The following is a 24,269-nucleotide window of genomic DNA, read 5'->3' on the forward strand; positions in this document are numbered from 1 at the left end:
ATTGGACAAGGAATAAATAATGAAGCTCACAAAAAGTTGACCCCCAGGTGATATCAATATCACAAAATAAACAAACATCGTTGTCTTTTGACACCACTTTAGAGTTAGACGGGCTCCTGCTAGTAATTATAATGCAAGGAACAAAGACGCAGGAATAAAATAAGAAGATTCATAACTTTGACGAAGAGATTCTCGCCTTTGTCGCGGTAAATTATAATTATGGAGATATCAAGGAATGTGGTATGTAGATGTTAAACCACAAATTTCATAGCCACCATTATAATATTGGTCAGTATGTTTTATTGAATTATCAAGAGTGAATAAAATATTTTGCAACTACGCATAATATTTAATTTTTAAAGAGACTGCGGAACTATTCAACCGGTTAAAACGTTTTAGTGTTGTTCATCATTACATTGGAAAATATTGCTATCAGTTAATCCATTAAAACTTTTTTTTTTTTTTTTTTTTTTTTTTTTTTTTTTTTTTTTTTTTATAAATATGCAACCTACTAAAACCAATGGGGCCTCCCCGGGGTCATTACTCTCGCATTTGCGGGAGTCGTCCCAAAGGTGTGAAAGTAGGTCAAGATTTGTTCACACCAAGCCCTAGCATCGCTATTTGCTGACAATCTGCCTTCACTGAAGGTATGTTTTTAGAGAGTGGAGGCCGACCGTCAGCTTGGGATGCAGGGCCAAGTGGTCAACAACGTCAAGGCCCCCTTCCACATGGGCCATGTTGGTTTTGGCAGATACTGTGGTAATAAGATATGAAGTGAATGAGTGAAATGAAGTGATTGAAAAGGGTGTAAAAGAGGAAGAGCTTGTAAGGTAGTTTAGGAATGGAAGGAAGCAGGGCATGTACTACAAAAAACAGTTAGTAGTACTGTAAGATAGTAACAATAACCATTGATAATAAAATAACAAAGACAGCAATATAAATGGGGTGGACAAATTGCCCTAATCGGCCAAGATCGACACAATAGAACTTTTGTGGCCTATTTTGTCTCCAGTAAGTGAAAGTTTAAGAAGTTTGATATATCCCTGCCAGATCGGCATGTCCCCTGCCTGAAATCTTTTGCTAATGTACCATTTGGCAACAATATTAAAATAATTTACAATTTGTGAAGTGTGATTACAAACTATAAAATTAATTTTATTGGGGTCTTTGTAATTTCTATCGATTTTTCTTTTTATAAAGTCTTCAAGTATTGTGATGAAGCTATTTGTGTGGATACAATGGAGATAGATATGAGGAATTGTTTCTAAGTATGTGTTACACAGGCTACACATGGGAGTATCTGTAACAATTTTCATCTTATGTCTCATGTATCTACACGTCGTGATCCTCATTAAAAGCTTGTACTGAAATTGAATCAACTTAAAATTTTTAGATACTAAGAAAAATAGGTTGCTAAGAACGACCGCCCAATCTATTGGTTGATTATTTAGGTCAATAACCCATTGACGTAATGGGGACAGCTCGTTTGGGCAGATAGAGTCGTACATTTTATCCCGAATTTTACTTCCCTTCACCTGTCCAGTTACAGAATATAAAAATTTAAGTTTTATATTTGAGTCAACAAACTCAATATTCCTTGAGTTAATAGTGGGGCAGTTATATCTCCGTATCCCCATGATAATGTTACAGTACTCAGTTTTGGAAATAGTATTTGGAGACAACTCCCACTTGTTAATGAACATATCGTAGTTAAGGATTGTACTTTGGTCTATAGAAAGGAAATCTGAGATGTAAAATATTCCCTTATCAATCAGATGATTGTTCCAAAGTTTGGCCCCGATGTCGGTTATTGCTTGATTGTACCACACGCAGTGATCAATAGAACCCAAGGCTGCATTTACCGAACTTATCTTCCACTCAGTGTAACAATTAAGGACGTCTTGAGTAAAATGGCAGTTGGTTTTAGCGAGACCGTTTTCTACGGAGATGGTGATATGGTCAGGAAATTTCAGCTGCATAATCATAATATCTTTCCAAGTGTGGTGAAAGGAATTATTTAGTAGCTTGGATATGAGGCTGGTTTTAAGACCTATAATAAAATCAGATAAATAAAAAAGTCCCAGGCCTCCATGTTCCTTATTTCGGGTAATAATCTCACGTTTTACTTTATCGCGTTTGCAACCCCAAAGAAAATGGAAAATAGCCGTGTCAAAGATTCTGATAAAGGAAGCATCCGGTCGAGGGAGAGGAGAAACAAGATATGTTATTTGGGAAAAGAGAAGGGTTTTAATGACTGTGCATTTACCCATCAGCGTCAAATCCCTCTTGCTCCATCGGTTTATCCAAGACTGAACCTTAATCAATTTATCATTATAATTACTGTTGACAATATCCATCAGTGAGCCATCGTTCATATAAACTATACCCAAAGCGGTGAAGTTATTTGTTATAAAATCATAGCCGTATAAACTTTGAAGGGATTCTAGTAGAGTTGTATTAAGACGAGCTCGACCTAAAGGAATACATCTAGTTTTGTCGATGTTAGCTTTACACCCCGAGCACTGAGCAAAAGTTTTGAGTTCTGTCATAACCGCCTCTACACTTTCAATTGAAGCGTTCAGAAACAGATCAGTGTCGTCTGCAAAGAGACTCTGTAAGATTTCCACACCTGATATGTTAAGACCCCTGATATTAGGATTCATCTGAATTTTATTCGAGAAAGTTTGGGCCACAATCAGAAAGAGAATAGGAGACAGTGGACTACCCTGGTGAAGACCTCTAAGAATATAAATAGGCGAGCTTAAAAACCCATTAATATTGGCGTAGCTAAAGCATGCTTGAAAAGCCACTTTAATCAGTTTAATAATGTATTCGCTGAAACCCAATTTTTCAAGAGTACTGAAGACAAAGTTATGTTCTACCGAATCAAAACACTTTTCAAAATCAATCTGTAAAAGGAGGCCCTCTTGTTCCGTGTCGTTGTTAAATGATTCCAGAACCATTGACATGAGAATAAGATTATCTGCTGTACTCCTGCCCGCTTGAAAGCCTGACTGGGTTTTGCTGATTATGCTAGGAATAGCCTTCATAATCCTATTTTTAGCTATATGTGTGAAGATTTTATAGTCAATGTTTAGCAGAGTAATAGGTCTCCAATTCTTTATGTAATTTAGTTCCACTGGGCTTTTTGGCTTGGGAATAAGAGTAAGAATACCTATTCTCTGCGAGGGCGACAAGCATCCCCTGTTAATAGATTCTAAATAGGAGTTATACATGATCTGCCTGATATCCATCCAAAAAGTTTTGTAAAATTCAGCAGAAAGCCCGTCCCAACCTGGAGATTTATTGTTGGTTAACTTGTTGACAATAGCATCCATTTCGTGTAACGAAATAGGTCCCTCCAGAGTTTCAGTAATTTCCTGTGGGATTTGCTTTAAATCGCTACTGGTTACATAATTATCTATCTCAGTGGGAGATGGGTTAGTTGAGTTATACAGGTTCTGATAAAAGTTAACCACGTGACTAGAGATGTTTTCCTGGTCCGTGAGGTCATTGCCTTCGATGTCTATCAGTTTACTAATACTTTTTTTCTTGCCGTTTGATTTTTCCAGTCCAAAAAAGTATTTAGTCGAGCGCTCCCCCTCCTCTGTCCACTGCACACGTGATCTAGTAATTGCACCTCTCACCTCCTGATCTATAATATGATTTAAATCTAATTCTGCTTCAAATAATTTCTTCTGTAGTATCGTACAGTTTGTTAGGTTCGTATCTTTTTTACAATCTTCAATATCTTTTTTTAACTTTTCTTTTTTTACTGTGATTTCTTTTTTTTTTCTTTTTACCAAAAGTCATTGCGAACTGTTTTATTTTGATTTTTATAACGTCCCAAAGACCCCCGTAAGAATCGAAGCTATCCTCTTTAGTATTGTCAATGATTTTCTTTATTTCGTTAATAAAATTTTGAGCCAGGAGATGAGAGTTGTTAATTTTCCAATATCCTTTTCCGTGTGCAATAGTAGAGCCCTGGAGGGATAGCGAGATGTAGCTGTGATCAGATTTATAGCCATGACTTATTTCTGTATCACATACAGGTAGATTGACTAGGCTATCTTGGATCAAGAAAAAATCTAATCTAGACTGAGTTTTGTACTTTTTGTTAAAATGAGTAAAAACCCGTGCCTCAGCACCTCTGTTAAGACGGAAAATATCACTAAACCCATAGTCGCTAATGCAATCATTAATGAATTTCTGGCAGCGACTATTTGCATGGGTGGCGGACCCCCCCTGCTTATCCAACATGTTGTTCAGAACTGTATTCCAGTCTCCAACAAAAATTATTTGATCATCTCGTGAACGACTGAGAGTTTCTAAAAATATGTTTTCAAGAAATGACACATCGTCATTATTTGGGCAGTATACATTCACCAAACACAATTTGAGAGAGTCGTACTCTATTTCTACAAGGGTCGCGCGACCTTGGCTGATGCTACGATGGTTAATAATAGTGAGATTCGAAGCATCAGGTTTAACAAGTAGGGCGATACCGGTTGAGTTTGAAGTACCATGGTTAAAGATTATCTCTCCGTCCCAAGAATTTTTCCACTCTCTCTCAACTTGAGGAGTTGAGTGTGTTTCTTGAAGACAAATAATTTTCTCAGGTTTATTTTTTAACCAGTTTAAGACAAGATTACGTTTAATCGGGTTTCCCATACCATTGCAGTTGAAAGAACCGATTTTTGGGCATGCCAACCCACTATTGCTGTTATTTTGCGGAGTCATTGTTAATCTGAAAAATGCCCCATCCTTCCTTGGTGTAGTTCTTAACACCCCCTAAATTAAACCCCAGAAATGAAGGTGATGTGAAAACGTGAGAATATACAATGGCAATAACACAAAAAACATGCACACACAACATATAAACACGGAAAACGATCGTAGAGAAATAGACTCTACAGTGATACGGCATGTTTGTACTACAACCTACACTAGCCCCGCCTTTATTATAACAGTTATTATTGGAATAATAGTAATACCAATTATTGAGGTGACGAGGTAGCAAGGTGAAAAACACACTGTACCTAGGAAACATGAGTGAACGCGTCGCAAGGAGAAGTTGTGACAGTGTACCCGAAAATGTAACAGGTAGAAGATCAGAAAATCTAGAACAAAATAAAAATGGCCTCAATATAGTGTGGAGAGGTTAATGCTATACACCGAACAGAATTTTTTTTGTGGTTTTTAGTTGGCATAGCCTGTATATAATTTTTTTAAAACTTTTATTTAATGAATAACTTTACTGTACTAAAAATCAGGACGAGCCAAAAGGACCCTGGTAATAGTACATATAACCATATTTAACAAGGTAAAGGTGGTATAAAGATGTGACTCACGTGGAGAAGGATCTGCAGCAATAAATTAATATTGGATCAGACATCCATACAGTAACCAGAATTTAGAACTGGTTCTCTCGAAGTCGGTAATATACAGGTGTAATAATGAGAGGGGATTAAATTATGAATAAAAAGTTCCCCAAACTGGACAAGCGACTGAATGGAGCAAATATAGCATTATTAATGTCAATGGTATCGAGCTGACGGATACAATAACATAAAGCTGGCGGTCACAATAATATAATTTGAGATACGCACGCTTGATAGCGAATGATAAAGTGATAATAAGCCCTAAATAGCTCCTACACCACGGAACCAATGAACCACCACCTGAAGAATAGGCACACGCTGTACAATTACTAAGCAGTAAAGCAGATGTTCAAAGTTTTAAAAATGAAGGGGTCCCTCGAACTTCGTAAGCTATACTTGATAATTACAGAGAAAACGCCCTATAAATAAAAAATACCAATTTAAACGATTAGTAAATAACTGGATGATATAAGAGTTACAACCGGTTTTAGGAGGTTGTCGGAGAATTACTTGACCTACGTTGGACCCGTTTGATATTTGGGAGGCCATGTCTGGCCCTTAGGGCAAATTTTAACCGGCTAAAATAAACCTTCAAACCGGCTTCGTTTAGATGAAAAGAGTCCGAGTTTCCGACTGAAAATTTCGGTAGCAGCTTGCCGTTGTTGCTTTGGAATGTTTTCATATCTACGTATGATGCATTCGGCAAATTTTGGCACATATCGTTCAAATAAAAGTTATATTTTGTGATTCTGGTGTTGATTGTGGGGGAGGTAGATGGGAGAACCCCGGGACAGAAGACATGACATGAAGGAAGTGCTTTCCTGACTTTCTTTATGTAGGAGAAAGTAGATTTAGCCAAATCTTCCGGGACACAAGAATCTAACTTTAAGTTGTTAGTGCCTACTGATAAAATAAGATCAGATATACCATTATATGTTTCTGGCTCTGGTAAATTCTCGACCGTAGCTACAAAGGTATCAAATCCCGGTAAGGCGGCCCCTAGAGTTCCCTTTCCCTGTCCGAATTTAATTTTCCCCCCCGAATTAGAATCACCAAGTAAGGCAATTTTGGTCTCAGGAGAACCTACTGGCTCCCATCCTGACTCTATGTTTAATGAGTTTGACCCTGAGAGTGTATCTAGTTTCGCCTCAAGCTCAATATTTAGGTTTTCCAAGGAAATGACACGGTCTGATAAATCTGTGAGTTCGAGCTGTTGTGACCCCGCTCTCTCCTCAATACTAGACATTCGGGAATCATACGTATCGAGTTTTGACGAGATAATATCTAATCTAGAATCGAAACTTTCTAATTTAACGGAGATGGCATCAAGTCTGGAAACAGTCGAATTAGAAAAGTTATTAAACAGGGTTTCTATAAGCTTAACTATGGACTGCTCTTCGGTCTTGATAGGAGAGCCTGAGATGTTTAAGTTCGGACGTTTTGGAGCATCCTTGTCAGAGGGCGAACTACTAGCACTTACATCAGATAAAGTCCTTTTATTATCCGATTGCTGTGGCGGAGAACCAGAAAAGTACCCTAAGATACTCGACATAACCGATAAATATGGGCACAGCTAAAGTGTAGCCGGTAAAAACTTATCACGTGGTAAATAAAATGTACGTGTTAAACTATGAATAGCATAGACGTAAGGAAGGTTCTAGAAAAACGGGTAAAAGGTCACAACTTTAACGGATAAAAATTATCTTAGATAAGCATTATAGTACATGATTGAAAAAACCGTTATAAAAGCTTGAAATAAGGGTGTAATCTAAAAAAGATAAGAGAGCTTAAGAAAAGGTGGCGAAATGAAAGTTTAAAATGAGAAGTCCATTAAAACTTAAAAACAAATACACAAAATATTAAATGGAAGCATGGAGCTGGTCTGCATTACTACAGCAATATCTTTAAGTGAAAGCATTATAATTATAATATAGTCATTATATAGATTATATAGTCTTTATATACAGTCCATTATCAGATCGGTCATTAGAATTTTAATAAGATTGTCTGATGAGGGTGTAAGCGTTTAAGCTGATGTGTAGAGAGTAGATTATACACATTCTTTGGAATAAACTCCCTTATGAATTAAGGGAAGTCTTAAATGATGTATTTGTGTAACATTTTGAAAGTTAATTGATAAAAAATACTGAAAGTGTGCTATCTCACCAGACAGACTGTATAAACGACCCTATAATTGACAAAGTGGTTCAATCCGTTTGAAGGAAGAAGATCAGGTTTAATACGTCCTTTTCGGCTATAGCAATATCAGTGTTAATTAATTATAAAGTGATGTCTATGATTGTTTTTTTATTTATTTAAGAGAGGCTGGGCCAAGTTAGCCCACGAGAGGATAGCATTGAGATGCTCTGCCTACCTCTGGGGTGTGGCAACCCTGGGGAAGGTTGCCGGTGAAATCAGAGTGAATGGTGGAGGATGGTGTAAAAAGTGACATGAGTCAAAATGATACGCTTAAGTGCCAGCTGGGTTTGGAAAAGTAAAAAGAGACGAGACAGCATACGAGTTAATACTCTAAGTCACCCCTATGGCTATGATGGATGAAATAAAAACTCCTATGGCCATTCCTATGAAACATATTATGTTGTTACATGACTTTTTTTTTTAAATATTAAAAATCAAAACAAATGTAATGAATCGTAACAAATGTAATCGATGGTATATCATTTTAATAGTTGCACGGAAATTATAAAAATTAAACAAATAATCAAGGAAAGTTTTGTTTACACGTCACACTTATAATGAGTTTATTTACACTTTCAGCTAAGTAGATACGAGGAATACAAAACGAATATAAGCAACCTCAGGTTAGGTCTGAGACTCTCAGAGGAACAAAGATAATTGGTACTGCTATTTTTGTACTGCCCACGTACTTCAAGGTTGCTGGCGAACATCATTAATAAGTTAATAGATTAATGAGTCATTGATAAGTTAACAGATTAATGTGTAGAGGGATGTGACGTTATTACGAGAAATTATACAACAGAAATTCGAGGTAATAGGAAATATGGTCACATCAACTGAACCGATTGTTCATTAATATTCATGCGATTATCGGACTTTACATCACTAGTTGATTATAATGGGGACTGTTATAAGGTTAGTTCATACTGGAACTTCATGAATTAATGTAGAAGAGAGAACATGGTCATGGGTAACACTAAAATATAGTGTGTACAAGTAGAACTATTTGTTTTTACAACACAGGGAGATTGTAACACGTATAATTTAATACAAGTAGAGCCAATAACGCGTGTGTAAGAGTAGAAAGTTAAATACTTTAACTCTTTAAGTCTAAATCTAGAGCAACACGCGCAGTTTTGCTAGTACCGTAGTTAAACTTAAGTTTTTCAAAATTGTCCCACATTCAAACGACGCGATTTGGCGCCCCCCCCACCCCCCCCCCCCCCCCCCCTAAGAGTAAGATGGCGTCCCCCACCCCGCACAGCGGGGTCGGTGGGGCCCTTCGTTACGTCAGTGAGTAGAGTCGATAACGTGTGCAATATAGGGTTGCCATTATCGGTACAACATTTTTTATCGCGATAATCGATAACTTTTTCAAAATTATCGCGATAATATCGGTTATCGGCGATAAATTTGGCAATACAATTGAAGTAATATTTGTATGCATACTTGAATTATGCTCATATGGTATGTTACATCTTGTGCTAATTGCTTTGTCAAAGAATCAATTGCAATATTGCCCTTTTATTTAACAAGCCCATATTTCACAGACAAAATATGTTCTTAAAGACTTATTGCTCCTAGCTTAAAATTTAAAAAAGAAATCAGCACATGCACGACGTATTTCTTTGATAGTGTCAGTTTCCTGCCTGTTAGCTGTGAACAGACCTATCTCCCGAGCAAGGGTATCTGTCCTTGCTACCGTAGTCGAATCGCTGCCATAATGTAGGTCTGATAATTCTTTTGTCAGCGGGGTAGGATTGGAATCTAGCATCTGAAATTGTGGGAGTCGCCTGTGATTCCTAAGGACCAATCGTCGAACGACTTGCAAAGCTCAATCGCTGTCTGTCTCTTTCTGCTTAAACAACCGCTGTTGTTTACGTATCAAGGTTGACTTTGTGATCAATCTGTATTCTTGTACTACATCTTCATCTAGAATACCGGGGTCCGAGTAGAACTTTACCAGCGATACGAAGTGAAGGTCCTTTCTCTTGGCATATCGTGTACGTAGCCTATTGAGAAGGGTTCGAGAAAGTTGCGAGGCTATTTCAGATCTCTTCTAGCTTGCTGTCAATAAACTAAATAATCACTTCTGCTTGAGCGAGCATGTTGTCTCTTTTACACAAAAACTCAGGTACAATCTTTAACGGTGCGACAGTCTTGGTAATGTCTTTAGCTAACTCAGTCTCTTCTACATCCAGTTTTAGATTGCCTAGCTCGGAGCTCTAAGTCATCTAAAATTCCGTGCATTGCATCAGTTATCCGGTCATATCTCTCCAACATACTGTACAGCTCCAACGGGTTTTGTTGTCTCGTTGCAATCCGAGTTCCTTTTCGTGCTTCAACAAACAACAATAACTACGTCTGACCATGCAACCTCCAAGTTACCTACTAGATGCGATAATGCAACATTTCAATTTTCACTGCCACAGATTCATACAAAGTAAACACTACACAGCACGTCAGTAGACCATCATACTGTAAATTATGCTAGCACTGGGTTTTAACTTTACAAACAGAGAAATAGATTCGAAAAATAAGTTAAATGTTGGCCATTTTACCCTAATAAAAATTTGTTGATTATCGCGATAATTCTCGAAATTATCGCGATAATCGATAACGATTTTTGGGAAATTATCGCCGATAATATCGGTTGGCAACCCTAGTGCAATAGTATAACTATAAGTATAAAGTTAAAATACATTGTAGAGAGAGAGAGAGAGAGAGAGAGAGAGAGAGAGAGAGAGAGAGAGAGAGAGAGAGAGAGAGAGAGAGAGAGAGAGAGAGAGAGAGAGAGAGAGAGAGAGAGAGAGAGAGAGAGAGAGAGAGAGAGAGAGAGAGAGAGAGAGAGAGAGAGAGAGAGAGAGAGAGAGAGAGAGAGAGAGAGAGAGAGAGAGAGAGAGAGAGAGAGAGAGAGAGAGAGAGAGAGAGAGAGAGAGAGAGAGAGAGAGAGAGAGAGAGAGAGAGAGAGAGAGAGAGAGAGAGAGAGAGAGAGAGAGAGAGAGAGAGAGAGAGAGAGAGAGAGAGAGAGAGAGAGAGAGAGAGAGAGAGAGAGAGAGAGAGAGAGAGAGAGAGAGAGAGAGAGAGAGAGAGAGAGAGAGAGAGAGAGAGAGAGAGAGAGAGAGAGAGAGAGAGAGAGAGAGAGAGAGAGAGAGAGAGAGAGAGAGAGAGAGAGAGAGAGAGAGAGAGAGAGAGAGAGAGAGAGAGAGAGAGAGAGAGAGAGAGAGAGAGAGAGAGAGAGAGAGAGAGAGAGAGAGAGAGAGAGAGAGAGAGAGAGAGAGAGAGAGAGAGAGAGAGAGAGAGAGAGAGAGAGAGAGAGAGAGAGAGAGAGAGAGAGAGAGAGAGAGAGAGAGAGAGAGAGAGAGAGAGAGAGAGATAACACTTAACAGATATGCATACTCAGAAGTTGTAGGTTTATAACCTACCAATGACCAAGACACGCGCCGAGTTGGATTCGTCGACGGTATTGGAAACAAATATTACGAGTATCACTTGTTAAACTCAGAAGTTCCTCTTCTAGATCAAGTACACACAACTGCAAAATAAAACAGTTCCTTTGTTTACCTCATAAGGATTGTCATTTTGCTGCACGTTTTTATTTTATACTCAGACTCAGAGAGAATGTATACTAGTGACATGGAAATTATAGTTTATACTCACATTCACGCACCGCCAACCTATTGCTTATAGGAAAGTTATAATATATCCGAATGTAGGTTTGAGTTTATCGTTAACGGGTGATACTCGTAAAATATTTGTTCCAACGACGAGTCCAACTCGGCGCGTGTTTTATAGTTATGGTAGGCTATTATAAACATACAACTACAAGTCTATCTGCGAGAAATCACGGGTCATGTCACTGGGAATAGTGAAATTCTTAATGTTAATAAAAACCGGACGTTATTTGACTGGACATTGCGTGAACGGACATAAATTTGAAGGACATTAAAATAAAGGCGGCTAGAGCCGCCAGCGTCCAATTAGTGTCCGTTAATATAAAGTCCGATAAGGTACTCGATTGTAGGGGCAAGCTAGCACGAAAGGATATTAACAACATGACAGAGCGGCGGGGGGAAGGTTCACCCTGATTTTTTGTGAAACTTGGTTTCGAGATAGCAGTTGACCAACAAACTAGGACCGGTGACCAAACTTTTGAGGGGGCCCCAGACCCCAACCGCCAAACGGTGCCCGCGGGGCATCCACGCCCATATTTGGTCCAAATTAGGCCCAATTTAGCCAAATACCCTCAATATGCCCAAAACCCAGATTTTAGGTGCTTTACTTGTAGCTAGTGGTCCCCTGAACTCTTATATGAATTTTCATCAAGATTGGACAAAAAATGACTGAGTTATGAGCCAAAAACCATATGCCCATATTTGGGTATACGCACCAAATTTGGTCGATTTTGGCCCATAAATTGGTCAAATATCAACATTTTTGAATGAAACCAACCTTATATGGAAGGTAAGCCTATAGTACACATTCTCTATGATTATCAGCTCAGTCTCTACCTAACTGTGGATTCTATGTTCAATTAATCGCAAAAAATGAACGAAATCGCCCATTTCTCAGTTCGCGCGTTCGCGATATTTGCGAAACTGATTTCGTTCAAAACAATAGAACTCAATACTTCAATAGGGTTTCAATATTTTTACATGAAATTTTCAGAACCAACGTAGAATCGCATTTCGACCTTAAGTTTTAATATGGAATTTTGAGTTAGGCCTTTAAAAAAATTTGGCGGCCAAATTCTGAAATTTGGCGGGCATTTTTCAGAATTTGGCCGCCAAATTTTTTTAAAGGCCTAACTCAAAATTCCATATTAAAGTAAACTTAAGGTCGAAATGCGATTCTACGTTGATTCTGAAAATTTCATGTAAAAATATTGAAACCCTATTGAGTTCTATTGTTTCGAACGAAATCAGTTTCGCAAATATCGCGAACTGAGATATGGGCGCGATTTTGTTCATTTTTGCGATTAATTGAACACAGAATCCACAGTTAGTTAGATACTGAGCTGATAATCATAGAGAATGTGTAGTATAGGCTTACCTTCCATATAAGGTTGGTTTCATTCAAAAATATTGATATTTGACCAATTTATGGGCCAAAATCGACCAAATTTGGTGCGTATACCCAAATATGGGCATATGATTTTTGGCTCATAACTCAGTCATTTTTTGTCCAATCTTGATGAAAATTCATATACGAGTTCAGGGGACCACTAGCTACAAGTAAAGCCCCTAAAATCTGGGTTTTGGGCATGTTGAGGGTATTTGGCTAAATTGGGCCTAATTTGGACCAAATATGGGCGTGGCTGCCCCGCGGGAACCGTTTGGCGGTTGGGGTCCGGGACCCCCTCAAAAGTTTGGTCACCGGTCTTAGTTTGTTGGTCAACTGCTATCTCGAAACCAAGTTTCACAAAAAATCAGGGTGAACCCCCCCCCCTCCCCCCTTAACCTCATAGCCACCATCAAATGTTTATTGGGCAATATCCTGTGACGTTAAAAAAAAGACGTTAAAAGGAACGAAAAAATTTTACCCTTCGAATATGAATATAAAATGTTTTACGTATTAAATGCTTTTTAAGATGTCCCCTCTAATCCTGCATCGTATTTTCATTCTTATTTCTAGCATGTTTAGTGTTTTAAGGGTCTGAGTGTCGACTGTCGGATAATATAGTTAATATAAATCACCATGACACATGATTACTAATTAGTTTTACACGCCATTAATATTATCATGACCAATTTATTTGATGTGCGGAGAGAAGCTACTTTTTAACTTTAACAAGTTACAGGACAGGCACAGGACAGGCACAGGACAGGCACAGGACAGGCACAGGACAGGCACAGGACAGGCACAGGACAGGCACAGGACAGGCACAGGACAGGCACAGGACAGGCACAGGACAGGCACAGGACAGGCACAGGACAGGCACAGGACAGGCACAGGACAGGCACAGGACAGGCACAGGACAGGCACAGGACAGGCACAGGACGGGCACAGGACAGACACAGGACAGGCACATGACAGGCACAGGACAGGCACAGGACAGGCACAGGACAGGCACAGGACAGGCACAGGACTCGCAAAGGACAGGCACAGGAAAGGCACAGGACAGGCACAGGACAGGCACAGGACAGGCACAGGACAGGCACAGGACAGGCACAGGACAGGCACAGGACAGGCACAGGACAGGCACAGGACAGGCACAGGACAGGCACAGGACAGGCACAGGACAGGCACAGGACAGGCACAGGACAGGCACAGGACAGGCACAGGACATGCACAGGACAGGCACAGGACAGTTATTTCACAAATATTATAAAATATAATACGATTAAACCAGTTATTGCGCCTCGTGAAATAACTGCAGTAATCGAACTCGGCGTCGCCTCGTGCTATTATTGTATCAATTGGCACTCGGATGCGCCTCTTAGAATGGCTTAGAATTAGAAACTTAAAAAGAAAAACTAATCACAGCAGTAACACGACTCCTGTCCGACAGTGACTCCTGTGACTCCTGTCCGACAGTGACTCCTGTCCGACAGCGCGACTCCTGTCCGACAGCGACTCCCGGACTCCTGTCCGGCTCATGTTACCAGAAAAAAACGACATTTTTCCGACGTTGTGATCTGATCTCAATACGACACATTTCCAACTGATTGAAAGCCCCTCGTGAGGGGATTGTCTCTAATGGACTAATAAAAATTTATTAACTACATCATAATCATAATAAAACCCCAGTTAAGTGGGCACTCCTGAAAAAACATACCTACTAGAAAATATATCAAAACTAAATAGAAAGTGAGGTCAAATGAAATAAATCGTAACAAACTGCAATAAATGCGAATACGAAGTCGTTATTTTATTGGCACGCCGCAAATTTATAAAAAATGTAATAAAATAAAATTCAAGCAAAAGTTTTGTTCACAAATCACATTTAAAATGGGTTTTGGTTTCAAATTAATTTCACTGATAGGAATTGAAAAACAAATTAGAAACTCAAATCTGGACGCTGGAATTACCCCCAATTAGCAGCAAAACCAATTACGAATTTTTATTTCTATTGGACCTACGGAGGCCGCTGATTTCGTGGATGAGGAATTTACTCGTGGACCACTCATTTACATTATCAACCCCCTTCTGCAGCTTCAGTACTGTTCTCTTGCATTGTGATTTGAAAGCCTTCAGCGATTGGCATGACACTGAATTGAAAGCTTCGTCTATCGATGCGTCTACAAATAGGAGTGGGCCGTTGAAGAATATTGAATTTCTATGTGTGGCAGTAACTAGAGGTGCAGATCTAATTTGTAATTTCAGTCGCATTTAAATTTCACAAACTTACAGGTAATCATGTGACGTTGCTCCCACTGGGCGGTATTATAGGGGGAGGTGCCAGCAGTCGGGATTGTGGACAGTGAAGAGCTGGTGGAAGAGATTAGGTACAGATTTGAAGGTATAACCGTTGATTACCCAATATGTTCACCCAATATGTTGATTACCCAACAAACATATGATTTAATGGCTGATTATCTAATTATTTTGATCAAACTGGGTTCCAGTCTACTGGAACCTTCTATGATCCTTGTTACAACCGAACATGTACTAGTGTATTAAAATCAGCACAATAACTGACTTCGAGAAAATATAGATTATCCAGAACTCTAATATGAACAGTTATTTGAGATATCTTGCATAGATGCGGTTATTTGCGGCATGCGCATTCACAATACAAAAAAGCCACAGTGGATGATGGAAGGTATTTACACTTCCTATACCCCCTATAATTAATATCGGGCCTCTTATGCGAGAGTGACAAAAAGTGCACAGTTAAAAGAAACCCCTGTGAGAAATCGCATTTCTTACCCAACTGGGTCTAATTATTATAGAGGCAAAGAAGAGGTCCGGTACATTCAGATACCCGGTATAGATTGGCAAGATTGACGGTACAGAGAGGTTTTGATCATTGAAATCAATAAAACGATAGTTAAACTACAGCAGGTAAAATCGGTTCGATCTTAAATAGTCCTTTTGTGCTGTTTCTTTATATGGAATTTGATAAAGCTGCATTGTAATCAGTTATGAAACTCTGATATTGTGTGGTTAACCTTTTTCAGGTTCAGCCCTTTCCGCTAAGCTATTCCTAATTACTAAAATATGCCAAGATTTACTGAACTCCAACTTCAAATATTGATGATTTTAGTATTCCCCAATCTAAAGTTTTTCTGCGAAGCATTTTTATCCACGTTTCATGCAAATGCAATTCGATCACTTTTGGCGGAAAAAATATTTTCAAATTTTCGAAATTCAAATTCTCGAAAAAAATTGTAAGTGAAAAATTTTTGAAGTTTTTCTAAAAACTACATTTCACCGTGTTTCAAACGATTTCTATCATTTTGAGCCAATAAAAATGTTTCCCTTTTTTTATAATTAAGTAATTGGTAATTATCCAATTAGTTGATTGTCCAATGTAACAATTTTTCGTACAAAAGTTTTACTCCTTGATAAGATTAACATTATAGGTTAATTTGCAGCCTTCTACGATGTTCACAACTAAAGATATTTGGCAAACCAGAAAAGTGGTTCAAAGGTGGTAAAAAGTGGTAAAAGTGGTGTTTCTGTTGAGATTCAAAATTGATAACAAGTCTAATTATGTTCGTAGGTGTCCTAACTACCATATTCCGTTGAGAAATCCTTGTGAACATTCAAATCCAACGGAACCCTTAAATCGACCACTTTTCCCCTTACTAATTCAAATTGTATTAAAATCAGCACAATAACTGATCCTTCGAGAAAATATAGATTATCCAGAATTCTAATATGAACACTACAGATGTAAAGTAAACAAATGATTAATTTTGAAAGATAAGCGGAAACTGATAAATATAAATGTGATGGTTAAGAAATAAAGATAAAGGCGGGGACTGCTCGTACGTGATTTACTGGTTTGACCAATACGAGGTCGCGTCTTCAGTCACGTGGTCTCTCTCCACCAATAGGGAGCTCTATGTGGTGTGATTGGTCAATCCGCTGGCGAGTAAACTCTCCGGACAGAGTGTTTCCTGATATTATGGTCCGTGTGCTCAGTTCTTTTTTATCAGTTGACCGTTACTACATTACAGTAATGATTTCATCATTTTGTCGGAGAGCTTACACTTACGGTTATAATTATTATCTCATATTTTCTGATTTTGCTGCTAAATTTTAGGTTTCTAAATCGAACGAATTCACAATTTGCAGCAAATTCACGAAGTGTTTATCGTAGATCGTCGTGTAGAATTAATATTTAATTCTGTTTTTTTACTTTACATTTATCAAATTAATTTGGCAGTTGCGTCTCGTCATTCGTCATATTCTTTATTAGTCATTCATATGTAAAGGTAAGATTTTTTGTTTTCCGACTAGGTTGTTTAGACCTCAACCTAGACATTATGCTAAATCTGGTCAACCCTAAATTATACGAAACATTATGATTTAAAACACTTTTATTTCACTGAAAGACAGATAAAATGAATAATAACACATTCCATATAGTTGATAGTAATTTCATAGTAATTAGCATTATAGTAATAACTACAATAACGAATAAGTTTGGTTAGTGGGTGAAATTATTTGCAAAATAACGCTCAATTGCTAGCTTAATATGTTTGTATTGTTATCAGCACAGTGGCGCAATCGGTTAAGCATAAGCCTTATCTGTCTGTCTAGCCCGGACGTAGCGAGATCGAGTCCCGGCTTGGTCAAATTCTCAATGTTTTCAAAAATCGATAGTTAGTTCGTAAAAGTTCACTTATGATTGAGGCTTGTGTATACATGTTTCATAACAATAGAACTAGTCACCCACTAACGTTATTACACAGTAACATCATATCTAATATCGTATAATGCGAGCGAAGTTACTCAGTTTATCTAACAAATGTAACATGTAAGGTTTATCGTCTAATGTACTACCCTCCCATGGGTATATAACAACAGAGCAGTGTACACGTGCTCTTGATAACATTAAGTAAAGGTTAGCCAGGTCACCCTCCTCTCTACTATCCCACACATTACACAGTACTATTACAGCAGGCCACTCACTAGAGGCACAATACACACTGTGACACACTGCAATCTTACTAGCAGTGTTCTTACATCTCATATTAACACTGTCCTCAACTAGTGGTACTACACCCCTATTAGTGTAATCATTATATACTATACCTATATCAGAATAATTTAATTCATGTGTAGCACACAATCTATCTAAATCAATATTAATAACACTTAAAATACTATCAACATTACGATTATTAAAAACATGTATAACAGGTAATGTACCGTGTATAAAGTGTCCTGGTGATTGTGAAGGTAAAATAATATCTAAAATATCTGATTTAAGAGAACATAATTTAACGAATTGATCTCTGATTACAGATAAAATATTCGATAAATCAAACGTATTTCTCAAGTTACTAGATAAAGTAGTACTCTGATGAGGTGCTAATATATCAGTAAGTAGATTAGCTACGATTGAAACATTATCTCTTAATACCGCCCAACCCTGGACAATATCACATGCTATCCACACAATCTTATCTGCTGATAAGTTTTTTAACGTGTTAATCAATAAAGCCCACTCTTCAGCTGTGGTATTATATCTAATTACTGTCTGTATATCATCAACAAACAAATTATAACCACTTAGTACACTAAGTCTAACTGTTAAATATGTGGTATCTGCATAACCTGGTATCTCCACAATAATAACATTACACAAACACTCTGTTATAAGATTAGTTAGTTGTTCGGGAGTGTGATCATATAATTCATCTGTGTGTATCAGTTTGTAATTTATACTAGCGTTATCTAACGCACTTTGATAATGCTGTGAATTGTTCCCTTCTCCAGTAAACTTAAATACCACAACTTTGTTGTTCATATCAGACTCTAACAGTTGCAGTATTTTACCACACAATATGACAGTTTTGCCCGCCCCTGCGGGTCCGTTAATCAACAACAAATTCTCTTTTGACTCAAAAGCATTGTGTTGTTCTACTGTTAGGTTTTCCACATTAGAATTGTTTTTGATAACATCGGGAGCTTTGACAACTGCGGGATTTTGATAACGTTTTTTACCTTTTTTAGGCTCAAAAGTAATGCGACCTTCCTTAAGTTGTTTGTTGACATCCATAATACAACGTCCTAAACTGCACTTGGATTGATCACATTTGTTATTGTCTGTGGCCCATATGGCTAGTAAAATGTTTCTTGCTTTCTCATGAGAATTCTGATTGTATCCAGATATTGGTATTTCTGTATTTGATACTGTTTCTTCAGAAACTATTCTTATAGATGATATGGCCTGAGTTACATTTTCTGCCCACCAAGCATCAAAATTAGACACGTCCTCATCTGTTTTAACTAATTCCCTGTTTGATTGATTATTGTCTGAGTCAGATAGTACTTCTTCTTCACTGCTCGTGTCATCTGTGTCAGTGGTTTTATTGCAGCAGCGAGAAAAGCAGCTTACTATACGAGAAAAATAACTTGTCGCCGAGTTTATCGAGGATTTCTTTGAAAAATCTAATTTGTTGCGACAAAGGTCCTCTTCAAATATAATAGTCGACAGTTCATTATCACTTAACCGGAATTCTGTCAACTCACTAAATTGAAACTGTTCTTTAAACTGTTTACTAAAATTAGGGTACGCTGTAAACTGAAGAATAGTTGCGTCCTTGTCAATACACTTGATCAGTTCCACTATCTTGCTTCTTTGCTCAGCTGACTTCCTGTACGTACCAATCAATGCCTCCAATTTTCTAGTTGTGCACTCAGGTTGCCGGTCCTCGCCAATAGAACACAAGTGGAAGTCTGGTTCACATTCCATCATCTCTCTATCAACATGCTCCATGTTCTTCACCTCGATAACAATGAAACTGTCCGGACAAATGATGATAAAATCGCACTCGCCTTCCTTGCTAAACAGATTCTTGCACTTGTTACACGTTTTTCTGTTCCTAACATGGCTTTTACCTGCACACAGGCAATACTGATCGTGTGTGTAAATAAAACTGTGAAGAACAATAAAGTTTTTATCTAACCCTAATTCTGAAGCCCTATACATTTTAACCTCGGTCTCATAGTCTGACTGATGTCGTCTGTCATCTGTAAAGCTTGGACCAGCTGGTTGATCTTCTTCTGGATATCTGTCTATGTAGGTCTGCTCTGGAGCTCTTGGAAGCATTGTAGGCTGGTTTTTAGCTGTTAAGCAGTATTATTTGAAAATTTGTTCTCCATTCTTCAAATATTCGGCTTCCATCGTAGATCAGTTATTATAATATCTGAAATGAAATCAGCTGTAAGAGGGATTGATGCGGTTACTAAGATTCATATAGGTTCTTATACTATCACACAGCTCTCTTGGCACAAACTTAATTTTATCTAATTTCTGTTAACCTTCTCAATAACTTGCCAATTATTTTAAATGGTTGTTTAGTGCATAGCTTAAAAATTGTGGGTTCGAGATTTGTTTCAGTGGAAGATTTCCTTGTAATTCGATAAAACAGTAGTTGAGTCGCGTAAAAAGCCAGGTGTGCTCGAATAATAGAAGCAATATATACAGGGTTTAAATCGTTGATTTTATTTACATATCACTTTCTTTGTTTTTTCAAAACATTCCAGCACATTGTGCAGAAAGTTGGAGATTAAAAATTTTGACAATTGTGATAAATTAAGCAGCACTACCCAGAGGCAGTACTCGGAAATAAAGATTCGATAAAACTCAGCTAATTGAACTCTAACTAGTTATTAACGTCTAATTTATCCCAAAGTACTAGGTATTGGCTTGAAAGTAACCCTAGGCCTAAGGGGTTTCTAGAGAGTGTAATAAACCTAAACCTAAAGTTGAATCGATTTAAATTCGTAAGCCGTGAATAAATGGGAAAAGCGAGCGACCGATTTCATTCTCGGTATTATTTTGCATTTGAGAACGGTTATTCCAATTGATATCATTTCTTTTTGTTAAGGAAAGGGGGACACTGCAACGGTCCACTCTACCCAAATATAGGTTTTGGTAAAATTATGCAATATTAATTCTGAATGTGAAAGACATTTCATTAAGCTTCCAAAATGACGTACCAATTATTCTAAGTAGCTGTTTAGTCCATAATTTATATAGAATTATAGTGGGTTCAAGGTTTCTTTGTGCCATATGTACACTTACGATCAGTGTTCAAATGAAAACAACCGCCAACAGTTTCATTAATTCGTTTACTAAACACGTGTATAAGCAGAGTATAGTTATTTTTTCCTTTTCACCCTTTTGAAAAAAGGCAATAGTGAAAGGTTACGAATGGAGGTTTTGGCAGAAAAACGTGGATTTTGGAGATCGCGTTAGGCGGGTCTGAATATGGTGTCGTTCCGTATGTTACCAAGCAACGAAAAAGTCGCGCGCGCGCGAGGATTGCTTGCGGAGATGTGATGTATAGATAGCCTGTGATCTATGAATGCGCGGCGCGACTGTGTTTTAATGTATATGATGCATGTAATGTATAATATTACTATTAGGTAATACGCCCAATTTGCACGTGGCACGCGTAGTGTATTGATGTGTACACGAGTATAGTTTACCGTTGCTGATAATTTCTTGAATTACAGATACAAGTTAAGTTCTATACGGCAATTGAACTGAATTTCAAGTGTTTCCCGTATTTGATGCATAATTTATCAATATTATTATCATGAAGATTGAAGTGAGCTGATTGGAGCTTATACTTAAATGTATAGTAAATGTGAAATGGAAATCGAGCGTCCGCCAAAACAAAACAACGGGCGCAATTCTTGTTTCTATTAAACATTTTGTTTCCAAAAAATTTGATGAAAATATATGATGTGATAATTTCTGACCTATAACATTAATTATACTCGTGCGATTAAAAAATTTAAAACCTTAAATAATTGAAGATCGTGGCACTTCCATTTATACCACATACATTAACACATTACCACATTGACATAATATATCCACATTAACACAATACCACAATACCACATTACCACATTGCCACATTACCACATTACCACATTACCACATTACCACATTACCACATTGCCACATTGCCACATTACCACTAATTAGTGACTTGTTGGTGTTTTTGTAATTGACAGTACAGTTTTAAGAAAAGTGCCTGATCTTTACCGCGCATTAATTGATGATTATAATGGACAATAAGAAAATACCATTTTTTGGTAATTTTCCGTAATGCTCTCAAATGTCTTCGATCAAGAGTTTTTCATTATTTCCTGGTCTCGTTTCCAATTTGAAATTTTCAATCCTGGATTGCATTTGTGTTCATACCAAATTATTGTAATTGTATTTAGCATCGCCTTAAGGATGTTCAATGTTCATTGTTGCACCTGAACCATAATTAAAATTGCACAAAAAAGTATTGTATCACAACGCTGGCAAGCATAACCGTTACTGTTTAGTACCTGATATTGAGAAACTGTTAAGATTCAATCTGGCAGGTTTGATCGTATTCTTCTGTTTACTGTAACAGCTGAAATACTCCTCGTTACTTTCTTATAGCTTTATATTCATGGCCGTTGTGGTTTACAATAACACAAGATTAGCTAAATAAATCACTATAAGTTATTTAGAATAAAATATATAATAGTAAATTGATAATGATTGGTGGAATGACGATTTAATTGTCTGGATGCTGCAAAATATTCACGTACTTGAAAATGCAGGGTAGGATATAGTCTTCACAAAATAAATAACAGTTAGGAATTAAGAGGTACGTAGTCTTTTTCACAGAATTGTCTCTTAAACTTTTGAGTTAATCTGCAGTCACTGAAAACGTTTGCAATCGATAACCAAATGTACTCAAAGATTAAAATAGATATTATTTCAAAGTATGATGGCCTTCCTTAGGTTTATTGTTATGATTTAGGTGTAGCTCAAAATCTGCATTGGTATTAATTATTGGTCATGTCCACAAGTCCATGTACACTAATTATAAGCGCATTCTCCTTACTGCACATTAATTGAGTATGATCGACGATAAGATGATATCATTTTTGGTAGTATTCCGTAATGGTTGTTAATTGATTTCTGATTAAAAGTTAAATATTATTGCCTGGTTGTTTTTTCGATTTAAAAATTTTCAATTCTGGAATACATTTGTGTTCATACCAAATTAAATTAATTTTATTTAGCATCACCTAAAAGATACTGATAGTTGAATAATATCGGGTTGAAAGATGTTCAATGTTCATTGTCGCACCTGAACCATAATTTAAATTGCACAAAAAAGCATTGTATTTTATTACCTGATATTGAGAAACTGTTAAGATTGAATCTGGCAGGTTAGATCGTCTCCTTCTGTGTACTGTAACAGCTGAAATACTCCTCGTTACTTTCTTATAGCTTTATATTCATGGCCGTTGTGGTTTACAATAATACAAGATTGTGGTTTACAATAATACAAGATTAGCTAAATAAATCACTATTAGTTATTTAGAATAAAATATATAATAGTAAATTACTAATGTTCGGTAGAATGACGATTTAATTGTATGGATGCTGCAAAATATTCACGTACTTGAAAATGCAGGGTAGGATATAATCGTCACAAGATAAATAACAGTTAGGAATTAAGAGATAGTCTTTTTCACAGAATTGTCTCTTAAACTTTGGAGTTAATCTGCAGTCACTGAAACGTTTGCAATCGATAAACAAATGTACTCAAAGATTAAAATAGGAATTATTTCAAAGTATAATGGCCTTCCTTAGGTTTATTGTTATGATTTAGGTGTAGCTCAAAATCTGCATCGGTATTAATTATTGGTCATGTCCACAAGTCCATGTACACTAATTATAAGCGCATTCTCCTTACCAGTGGCGTAACGTTGCCTGTTGGCGCCCCCCTGCCGAAAAAAGCGCCCCCCTGTTGGCGCCCCCTCCCCTTTTGGTGCCCCTCCCTAAAATTGAACAAATTAGGTGATTTTAAAGAATACGCCGGTAAAATCTCTAAAAAAGTGTGTATCTAGAGCAAAACGCGCAGTTTTGCTAGTACTTTAGTTAAGTTTTCGAAATTGTCCCACATTCAAACGACGACTTGGCGCCCCCCTAAGACGGCGCCCCCCTGCACAGCGGGGTCAGCAGGGCCTTTCGTTACGCCACTGCTCCTTACTGCACATTAATTGAGTATAATAGACGATAAGATAATATCATTTTTTGTAATATTCCGTAATGGTTGTTAAGTGATTCCGATTAAAAGTTAAATATTATTGCCTGGTTGTGTTTTCGATTTAAAAATTTTCAATTCTGGATTACATTTGCGTTCATACAAAATTAAATTAATATTATTTAGCATCATCTAAAAGATACTGATAGTTGAATAATATCCGGTTGAAAGATGTTCAATGTTCATTGTCGCACCTGAACCATAATTAAAATTGCACAAAAAAGCATTGTATTTTAGTACCTGATATTGAGAAACTGTTGAGATTGAATCTGGCAGGTTTGATCGTCTCCTTCTGTGTACTGTAACAGCTGAAATACTCCACGTTACTTTCTTATAGCTTTATATTCATGGCCGTTGTGGTTTACAATAATACAAGATTAGCTAAATAAATCACTATTAGTTATTTAGAATAAAATATATAGTAGTAAATTACTAATGATTGGTGGAATGA

General features: G+C 37.3%; 1 protein-coding gene across 1 annotated transcript; it reads right to left on the reverse strand.

Moving 5' to 3' along the window:
- Positions 1 to 1,332: 1,332 nt before the first annotated feature.
- Positions 1,333 to 22,222, reverse strand: LOC134824508 (uncharacterized). Its single transcript, XM_063836415.1, has 5 exons — positions 22,059 to 22,222; positions 18,444 to 19,909; positions 2,432 to 2,599; positions 1,649 to 1,939; positions 1,333 to 1,364 (listed from the first exon to the last, which is right to left on the reverse strand). The coding sequence occupies exons 2-5, from the start codon at positions 19,810 to 19,812 to the stop codon at positions 1,333 to 1,335; spliced, it is 1,860 nt and encodes a 619-aa protein (XP_063692485.1). The 5' UTR covers positions 19,813 to 19,909; positions 22,059 to 22,222.
- Between the last annotated feature and the right edge of the window lie 2,047 nt (positions 22,223 to 24,269).

The sequence above is a fragment of the Bolinopsis microptera genome, chromosome 12 (genome assembly GCF_026151205.1).
Source record: "Bolinopsis microptera isolate Bmic1 chromosome 12, MBARI_Bmic_1.0, whole genome shotgun sequence".
NCBI classification, from domain to species: domain Eukaryota; kingdom Metazoa; phylum Ctenophora; class Tentaculata; order Lobata; family Bolinopsidae; genus Bolinopsis; species Bolinopsis microptera.

Coding starts and splice junctions, on each gene's coding strand:
- LOC134824508 (XM_063836415.1), bottom strand. CDS start 19,812: ATGCTTCCAAGAGCTCCAGAGCAGACCTACATAGACAGATATCCAGAA. Junction 1,940..2,431: donor TCTACTAGAATCCCTTCAAA/GTTTATACGGCT, acceptor CCATCTCCGTAG/AAAACGGTCTCGCTAAAACC. Junction 1,365..1,648: donor TATTTCCAAAACTGAGTACT/GTAACATTATCA, acceptor ATTCAATTTCAG/TACAAGCTTTTAATGAGGAT.